Consider the following 10602-nt stretch of genomic DNA (forward strand, 5'->3'; position numbering starts at 1 on the left):
AAAGAAAGTAAAAAAAGAATTATAAAGTGAGGGAAGGGCAAAAACTAAATATCGGATTAGTTGTTTCCTGGGGTTTTGCTGAAAATAGTACTGATGATGATTATTTACGATTGGTCCCACTGAGGTGTGGGGTTTAGATACCAAAAATTCATAATTTTTTTCCCAATAGATGCTGTCTAGGAATACAACTACAGACTCCAAATACCAAAAGCTATCATTAGTTTGTACATTAAAATGTATTGCTCCTTTGAGTAAAATTGGTAAATGATAGGTTTTATCTTCTATGTATCTTCAGAAAATACAGAACTGGGAGAGCCAGTTTGAAATATTTCAGTTCTTAATGGAGCACAAAGGTTGAGAGATTAGGGGAGTACAGATTTGCACCTCATTCAGAGAAATTTAGGGAGAAACTTGAGTTATCTTTAAAATTCATGCAATCATAAAAAGGTAGTATTCCTAGTTGTTTGAATCCTGTCTGTGCCATTCATTAGGTGAGTTACCCTGGGAAAGGTCCTGAATTATCTTAACCCTCAGTTTTCTCACCTCTACAACAGAAGTGTCATTCTCTATGGTTGTTGTGATAAAATGGAAAATGCTCATATATAACATCTATTTATCACCCTCTTTCTTGCAGGAAACCCTGGTGGCATAGTGGTTGAGGGCTACGGCTGCTAACCAAAAGGTTGGCAGTTCGAATCCACCAGGAGCTCCTTGGAAACTCGATGGGGCAGTTTTACTCTGTCCTATAGGGTTGCTATGAGTCAAAATCGACTCAAAGGCAATCGGTATGGGTTCTTGCAAAAGCAGAGAGGACTGTGAGAACACCTCAAGCCCCCAATCAAACGAATAAATACATATAATAAAAGTATAGAGGCCTCTTCTTTCCAACAGTTAGGGTTCAACGGAAAGAGCTAAAGACAGTGCCTTCTCTGGATTCATTCTCCTTGGCTTCTCTGGCAGACCCCATCTGGAGACAGTTCTCTTTGTGGTTATTCTAATCATCTACTTGTTGAGCTTTCTAAGCAATAGCACCATTATACTTTTGTCAGTTTTGGAACCCCGTCTCCATACCTCTATGTATTTCTTCCTCTCCAACTTGTCTTTTATGGATCTTTGCTTGACTACTTGTACCGTCCCTCAGACACTGGTCAACTTCAAGGGGAAGGACAAGACCATCACCTATGGTGGCTGTGTCACACAGCTCTTTATTGCCTTGGGACTGGGGGGAGTGGAATGTATCCTCCTGTCTGTCATGGCTTATGACTGTTATGCAGCTGTCTGCCGCCCACTCCACTACATGGTGATCATGCATCCCCAGCTTTGCTTGCAGTTGGTTGCAACTGCTTGGCTTATAGGCTTTGGTAATTCTGTGATGCAGACGGCATTGACCATGACTCTCCCTCTCTGTGGTAAAAACCAAGTGGATCATTTCTTCTGTGAAGTCCCAGTGATGCTGAACCTGGCCTGCACCGACACCTCCATCAACGAGGCTGAACTATTTTCTGTCAGTGTCTTCTTCTTGGTGGTGCCTCTCTCACTCATCTTAGTGTCTTATGGTCACATTACCCGTGCAGTCCTGATGATAAAGTCAGCACAGGGGAGACAGAAGGCTTTTGGAACCTGCAGTTCTCATGTCCTGGTGGTGATCATTTTCTTTGGCACACTCATCTCCATGTACCTCCAGCCTCCCTCCAGTTATTCACAGGATTTGAACAAAAGTATCACATTCTTCTATTCTCTGGTGACTCCTCTGCTGAATCCCCTGATTTACACTCTGAGGAACAAGGAAGTCAAAGAGGTACTAAGGAGATTAGTGGGGAGAACCATAGCCTCAAGACAGAGTTAATACAGGGCTTGCAGGCCCAATCACTTGTGCTCTGGGAAACTTCTCAGCAGGTAAAACTTTTTTAACTTAATTCAGCAAATCCTTATGCAGCACCTACTATGTACCAGGCACTGTTGTAAGTACTTGGGGTATGTCACTGACCGAAAAAGAGAAACACCTGTCCTCATGGAGCTAAATTTTCTAGGGGGGAGAAGATAGATAAGATAAGCTAAAAATAAATTGTGATCTATGATGTACTGGAATACTATACAATCATGAGAATAAACAAACCGTAAGTACATGCAATGACATGGATGATTCTCACAAACACAAAGTTGAGTGAAAGAACTCAGATATGAAACAGTTCATGTTGTATGAATCCATTTACACAAAAATTTAAAGCAGGCAAAATAAATCTGTGGCATTGAAAGTTAGATAGTAGTTGCCTGGTGGAGTGGTGATTGAAAGGGGAAGTGGGGAGGGGCCTTCAGGAGTTTTGGTCATGTTTTGCTTCTTGTTCTGGATGCTTGTTGTATAAGGTACAGAATTTTTGAAAGTTCATTGAACTGTGCACTTTGATATCTGTACTTTCTATATTGTACTTCATAAACATTTGCATTTAAAATTTTAAAAATAAGTCAGAATTAACGGATAGTATGATACTAAATAATCATGTTAAGTATTTTTTTTTTCCTTTTACACAAAGTTTCGTTTTATATTCTAAATGACCCCGGTTACTTCTTTTGATTGAACTGAAATACTAGATGCTAAAGTGTTTTTGGTGTTCAAAATATTCAACTAGACTGCAATGAACATTGACTAAGTCTCATTTGAAGGACTCAAAGATCATTTATTGCGTGAGTCTCTAGTCTCTTCATTCCATGTAGATTTCAAGTGACAAATTATTGAAGCAAAAATTAGAGTGATAATTTCCACCTGAAAAGTTTACTACTGAATTCTTTGATTGCCCTGACTTAACTATATTCTGACAGAAAAGGATATTTAATGTCTGTGTTGTCTACAAAAAACCCACAATTTAGGTAAAAACCTAAAAATAGTTTTTGTTAACCAAAGATTTCAAAATATTCAAACATTTTGTGGTTTGAATCCACCAGCGGCTCTATAGGAGTAAAGACCTGGCAATCTGCTCCTGTAAATATTACAGCCTAGGAAATTCTATGGGGAAGTTTTACTCTTCGCTATAGAGTCACCGAAGGTCAGCAGTTCAAATCCAACAGGCCCTCCTTGGGAACGCTGTAGGGCAGTTCTACTCTGTCCTATAGTGTCACTATGAGTTGGAATCGAATTGATGGCAATGGGTTCGGTTTGGTATTTTTAATAGGGTCGCTATGAATCAGAATTCACTTGACACACAACAACAACAGGCAAAATAGCAGGTATCGAAGGGGATTTATCAAAAAAAAGTAAAACACAGAATCAAATAATTATCTGGTTAGCTTAACAGGTAGTTTATTTAAATATTTTCTTCTTAAATGTATCTTATTTTAACAATGGCAAGTTTGAAGTTTTTTTCATGTGTATTCTGCTGATTAAGTGATAGAATAGCAAATATTTCTTTACGTAAATGAAAGTTGATTACTGAATTGTTGAGTTCCCTAAATGATCTTGTCTCTGTTGTATTGAAAAGTTTAGAGTGACTTCTAATTATGTTCTGAGTGGAATACAGAAAATATGATTATTTTAATGACAATTCATTGCATATTTTTTTAAAACCATGATGACTAGCTTCATTGATAACCATATCACTTGCATGACACACAAGTCTCATGTTCTATATCTTTTGTTTGTTTTAGAAGATAAATAACTATTTTCCTTTCACTACCTCATTTCATTAGCCCACTCAAGGTATCCTTTTAACTTCTGCTTCCAGATAAGATGTACGAGGTTATGGCAGGCCTTGCAGGTACATTGAAAAGTCAGATACATTTTTAGCGATCATATTTTTAAAGACATTAGAAAGCTGTGGTTGTGATGAGGATGATTTGGACTAAAATTACAGAGAGGAGATAGACATTCTCAACTGAGCTGATGAGGGCTAGCTTCCCCCACCCTGCCACCCAGAGAATTTGACAAGCCTGAGTGTGAGCTGAGGATCAGGCGAGATGCAGACAAAAGGTCTCTGCCTTGAGAGAAAGAAGTCAGTATAGCAGTCATGTTTGGCTGGAGTGACAAAAGGAAATCTTAAGAAATTTCAAATAAATGGCCATCTGTTACCAGACACTTGCTGGATGCTGAGGCTGCATGGGAAGCTGGAGAACTAGGCCAAAAGCTTCAAGAGATAGAATACAGATAAATAAATATTTATAATTTAAAAATTATGTATATGTATATATATAAAAAATTGAGATATTATAAAACCTCCTGCAATTTCATTGTGCTGAGGAAACAAAAAACCCACTAAGAGTAAGAGCCTGCCTCTATCACACAGCTCTCCCTATTAAGATATTTGTCAGATTTTGAAGCTGCTTGGAGCAAGAGGGTACTAAATAAGCATCTTTAATGGACAGAATTCAATCTCCCAGAGCCTTCCAGGGCTGAAGAATAAGACTTCCCAGACTTTCTGTCACAATCTCAAGAGGACCACGCCCCAGGAATAGGAAGGAACAAGAGAAAGACTGAATCTCTCTAAATCTGTTACCCTCCCTGACCCAGCTCAGTCCTAACCAAGGAAGGGAGAGCTCTCTTGGTGGAAGATAACATCATCTAGAGCCTCTATCATTCTTTTATACACCATGTCTGGCATATAATTAAAAATTATAAGACATAAAGACAGATGATCATATGAGCGATAATCGAGGGAAAATATAACAACAGAAGCAGAATGGCAGATGATCTAAATGATGGAATTAGCACTCAAGGACTTTAAAGAAGCTATGATTAAATCCTGTCAAGGAAAATAGAGAAAAGCCTAGAAAAATTGATGAAAGATGAAGAATTTCCCGAAAAATTTGCAATCTACATTAAAAAAAAAACAAACATTCTAGAAATGAAAAACACAATTTCATTATCAGAAACTCCATTAATGTGGTCACACAATGGGTAAAGGCTTGAGAACATGCTTATCATGATAAGACACACAAGTCTTGAGAGCATTCTCATCAGGTAAGGGAACTAACCACTTACAACTGGTGAGGTTTCATGCATTTTTTTCATGGTGAAGGTGAACTGCACTTAAAAATTTCCCCCAACTTTGGAAGACAGCAAATTTGTGATTTGATGGGGAGAAACAGAAAATTACTTTCCCATGACCTGCTCCATTAAAAAAGAGTGGAGCTTAAGCGAGAATAAAAAGTTTTGCTGGAAATCAAAAGTACCGGATTTTTTAATGCAAACTGAAACTGAACATAGAAAGCTTTCATGGAAAAACTGGCACCGAAGACCCAGGACCTCATCCATTAATGAAGGTTAACACCTGATCTTTACAGCCCCTTGGTTAAAATACAGGAACCTGATCCTGGATGCTGTTGGATTTGAACCACAGCCCTAGCATATGGCTGTGTGACTGTGTTGTCAGTTTTTCTCTCATTGCCATGGCTTACTGGTCAATAAAAAACAAGTAATATCAACAAGCAAAATAAAGAACAAGAGTCCCCATTCATTGCTTCCATCCCATTTACTCTCCCTTTCCTACCTGTTGCTGTCGAGTGGATTCCAAACTCATAGCAACCCTACAGGACACAGTAGAACTGCCCCATAGGGTTTCCAAGGCTCTTATCTTTACAGAAGTGGACTGCCACATCTTTCTACCTCAGAGCGGCTGATTCATTCAAATGTGCACCTTTCAGTTAGCAGTGGAGTGCTTAACCACTACTCCACCAGGGCTTCGTCTTCCCTTCCTAGGCCCTGATTTTACTGTTTAATACAAAATCTCTACAAAGTTACTGAAAGCAATATCCCACCTACAAACACAACCTTCTTTTTCAGAGCTAAGGAACAAGAGTCGCCAGACTTTCTATCAAAGTCCCAAGAAGGATTTCAACCCAGGACCTAAAAGAATAGTATTTGTAATTCTTTTTGTTTTAACCTTGTGTATCTATCATGATAGCACACACACAAAAAAAGAAGTTGCGGTTGAGTCAATACCAACTCATAGCAGCCCTATAGGACAGAGTAGAACTGCCCCACAGAGTTTCCAAGGAGGGCCTGGTGGATTTGAACTGCTGACTTTTTGGTTAGCAGCCGTAGATCTTAGCCACTACAACACCAGGGTATTCAAGATAGCACAAAGGGTATAATTTGTTCCATGGACCTCTTTAGTGGGGTAAGATTCTATCAATAACAGATACTCCCACCACCTCCAGGTAAACTGTACCCCCTCACCCCCATTTCAATGTGGTTTGCAAGAATAAATTACGGTACAATAGTCACTTCTTTTATACTTTTTATTTATTTGAGAAAACATCGGAATTATATTATTGATAAGCCTATAACTTCTAAGTAGCATAAAGTTAAAGGTAAATTATTTTTTCTGTCATTCAACTTCAGTAAAGAGTTAAGAGATGGGCTTGCAAGTGGTCCCAGGTGATGCGCATGCTTTGTGGGTGCATGTGTGTGTGCTCATGATAACATATTAATAAATACTTAATTTCAGGTCATAGCTAAGCCAAAATATTGCATACTGAAGAGCAATACAAGGAAATATTCTTTGAGCTATATAAAAATGCTTCTTCCAGGATGGGAAGTGAATCCAGAGAGAGGTTTATTTCCTATTAAAAATGACACATGGTCAGCCAAGATGCTCCCTTTAAATGCATTAAAGCAAACAGAATTCCTTTTCCTACAGATAGTTTAATAAATCAACTTTCCAAAGAGAACCTTGCAAAACTACTTAACAGTTTCCAAATGCTTGAAAATACTTGGAAATCATAGAGTGTCCCAGACAGAGCTGGAGAAAAATGTAGAACAAATTCTAACTCACAAAAAAGACCAGATTTACTAGCCTGACAGAGACTGGGGAAACCCTGAGAGTATGGCCCCTGGACACCCTTTCAACTCAGTACTTAAGCCACTCCTGAGGTTTACCCTACAGCCAAAGATTAGACAGGCCCATAAAACAAGATGAGACTAAATGGGCACACCAGCTCAGGGGCAAAGACAAGAAGGTAGGAAGGGACAGGAAACCTTGTAAATGGGGAACCCAAGGTCAAGAAAGGGAATGTTGGCATGTCATGGGATTACAACCAATGTCACAAAACAATATGCGCGTTAATTGTTTAATGAGAAACTACTTTGCTCTGTAAACATCTGAAGTAAAAAAAAAAAGAAAAGAATAATTATTATAGGTGACTTGCTAACACAGAATCAGAAGTGAGCACCTAAGATTTGACAATTGATAGCAACATCCCACTGATAGTAAGTATGCCAAATAACCCAACTGTTAGAAATGTCCAAAATGCCTCATTAAGACTAAAGCCATAGGTACGACTGAACACCTTCACTATCGAAAGAGGTTAAAATTATCCCCATGAACGGTTGTGTAATCAGAAGAACTTGTAGAAATAGTAGGTTCTATTCAGTTCAGAATGGTTAGAATAAATCCACCACACCACGTAAATGAAGGAAGAGTGCTCCAGACTCGAAGGCTGTCTCAAGAACCCCATCCCCAGAACTTGCTGATTCAGGGGCCATTTATTTCTACATTTAAAACATATATCCCACCTTTCCAGCAAACCACATCCCCAAGACATTTCCAAACAATGGTTTCTAGCATCTGCCTAGTTAGACTTTGAAACATGCTATGATACTAGAGGTGAACGAAAGCTCTCAGCTATACGGTAGCCAAGCATCAGATTAGAAGTCACCTGCAAAAGAAGTGGTTAACAGGGGCCTGTTACCTGTTCCTCCCTCCTCAGAGAGTCTGTCACTCAGCAGAACCTCTGGCAAACAGTAATTTCTGGAATTTACCAGCTAAGAGATAAATGAAGGTTTGTAGGTGTTATTTTACACTGATTAAACTAGTTGCTGTTGAATTGGCTCTGACTCATAGCGACCCCATGTGCATCAGAGTAGAACTGTGTTTCATGGGTTTTCAATAGCTGAATTTTTGGAAGTAGATAGCCAGGCCTTTCTTCCCAGGCACCTCTGGGTGGTCTTAAACCTCCAACCTGTTGGTTAGCAGCCAAGCATGTTAATGAGTCACACCATGCAGGGATTCCATATGCCAATTACTGATCTAGTAATGATTTTAGCAGGATTTATGTGGTCTGTCCAGAGTGTTTATTATAAATACACCTGTGATTGGCAGACTTCAACTGTGCTAAAGAATGTTAGTCTTGTAGTCAGAACTGGTTTAAAAGAGTAGAGACATATAGTCTATTCTACCAAAAGCCATCTATACATACAATGCAATTCTGATCCAAATTCCAACGACATTTTTTAATGAGATGGAGAAACAAATCACCAACTTCATATGGAAGGGAAAGAGGCCCTTGATAAATAAAGCATTACCGAAAAAGAAGAACAAAGTGGGAGGCCTTACTCTACCTGATTTTAGAAAGTATTACACCACCACAGTAGTCAAAACAGCCTGGTACTGGTACAACAACAGATACATAGACCAATGGAACAGAATTGAGAATCCAGACATAAATCCATCCACATATGAGAAGCTGATATTTGACAAAGGCCCAAAGTCAGTTAATTGGGGAAAAGACAGTTGCTTTAACAAATGGTGCTGGCATAACTGGATATCCATCTGCAAAAAAATGAAACAAGACCCATACCTCACACCATGCACAAAAATGAACTCAAAATGGATCAAAGACCTAAATATAAAATCTAAAACAATAAAGATCATGAAAGAAAAAATAAGGACAACACTAGGAGCCATAATACATGGCACAAATAGTATACAAAACATTACTAAAAATGCAGAAGAAAACCAGGTAACTGGGCGCTCCTAAAAATCAAACACCTATACTCATCCAAAGACTTCACCAAAAGAGTAAAAAGATTACCTACAGACTGGGAAAAAGGTTTTAGCTATGACATTTCTGATCAGCACCTGATTTCTAAAATCTACATGATACTGCAAAAACTCAACTACAAAAAGACAAATTTAAAAATGGGCAAAGGATATGAACAGGCACTTCACTAAAGAAGGTATTCAGGCTGGTAACAAATACATGAGGAAATGCTCACAATCATTAGCCATTAGAGAAATGCAAATCAAAACTACAATGAGATTCCATCTCACTCCAACAAGGCTGGCATTAATCCAAAAAACACAAAAGAGTAAATGTTGGAGAGGTTGTGGAGAGACTGGAACACTTATACACTGCTGGGGGGAATGTAAAATGGTACAACCACTTTGGAAATTGATTTGGCTCTTCCTTAAAAGACTAGAAACAGAACTACCGTACAATCTAGCAATCCCACTCCCTGGAATATATTCTAGAGAAATAAGCGCCCCCACATGAACAGATATATGCACACCCATGTTCACTGCAGCACTGTTTACAATAGCAAAAAGTTGGAAGCAATCAAAGTGCCTATCAACGGATGAATGGATAAATAAATTATGGTATATTCATACAATGGGGTACTATGCATCAGTAAAGAACAATGATGAATTTGTGCAACATTTCATAACATGGAGAAATCTGAGAGACATTATGGTATGTGAAATTAGTCAGTTGCAAAAGGAGAAACATTGTATAAGACCACTATTATAAGAACTGGAGAAATAGTTTAAATAGAGAAGAAAATGTTCTTTGATGGTTACAAGAGGGAAGAAAGAGAGGGAAGGGCTTTCACTAATTAGTAGATAAGTTTTATTTTAGGTAAAGGGAAAGACAACACACAATACAGGAGAGGTCAACACTTCTGGTCTAAACCAAAAGCAAAGAAGTTTCCTGAATAAACTGAATGCTTTGAAGGCCAGCAAAGCAGGGGTGGGGTTTGGGGACGATGGTTTCAGGGGACATCTAAGTCAACTGGCGTAATAAAATCTATTAAGACAATATCCAGCATCCCACTTTGGAAAGTGGCATCTGGGGTCTTAAACGCTAGCAAGCAGTCATCTAAGATGCATCCATTGGTCTCAATCCACCTGAAGCAATGAAGAATGAAGAACACCAAAGACACAAGGTAACTATGAGCCTAAGAGACAGAAAGGACCACATAAACCAGAGACTACATCAGCCTGAGACCAGAAGAACTAGATGGTGCCCAGCCACAACCAATGACTGCCCTGACAGGGCACACAACAGAGAACACCTGAGGGAGCAGGAGAGCAGTGGGATGTGGGCCCCAAATTCTCATAAAAAGACCAGACTTAATGGTCAGAATGGGACTAGAAGGACCCCAGAGGTCATGGTCCCGAGACCTACTGTTAGCCCAAGACAGGAAACTTTTCCAGGGCCAACTCTTCTAACAGGGATTGGACGGGAATATGGGATGGAAAATGTTACTGGTGAAGAACGGGCTTCTTGGATCAAGTAGACACAATGAGACTGTGTTGGCATCTCCTGTCTGGAGGGGAAATGAGAGGGCAGAGGGGGCCAGAAGCTGCCAGAATGGACACAAGGAGAGAGAGTGGTGAGAAGGAGTGTGCTGTCTCATTAGGGGGAGAGCAATTAGAAGTGTATAGAAAGGTGTGTATAAATTCTTGTATGAGAGACTGAGAGATTTGTATATTTGACTTGATTTGTAAACTTTACTTAAATCACAACAAAAATTAATTAAAAAAAAAAAAAGAGTAGAGACATATAGAAACTGAGAAACCCCCAAGCTAAATGTGTTCTCTGTGCTGATTT

General features: G+C 39.0%; 1 protein-coding gene across 1 annotated transcript; it reads left to right on the forward strand.

Moving 5' to 3' along the window:
• Window positions 1–1009: 1009 nt before the first annotated feature.
• Window positions 1010–3052, forward strand: LOC100671132 (olfactory receptor 2G6-like). The gene has a single exon (XM_003421124.3). It carries the CDS (start codon window positions 1076–1078, stop codon window positions 1844–1846), a length of 771 nt encoding a protein of 256 aa, XP_003421172.2. The 5' UTR covers window positions 1010–1075; the 3' UTR covers window positions 1847–3052.
• Window positions 3053–10602: the final 7550 nt, after the last annotated feature.

The sequence above is a fragment of the Loxodonta africana genome, chromosome 1 (assembly GCF_030014295.1).
Source record: "Loxodonta africana isolate mLoxAfr1 chromosome 1, mLoxAfr1.hap2, whole genome shotgun sequence".
Lineage (NCBI taxonomy): Eukaryota > Metazoa > Chordata > Mammalia > Proboscidea > Elephantidae > Loxodonta > Loxodonta africana.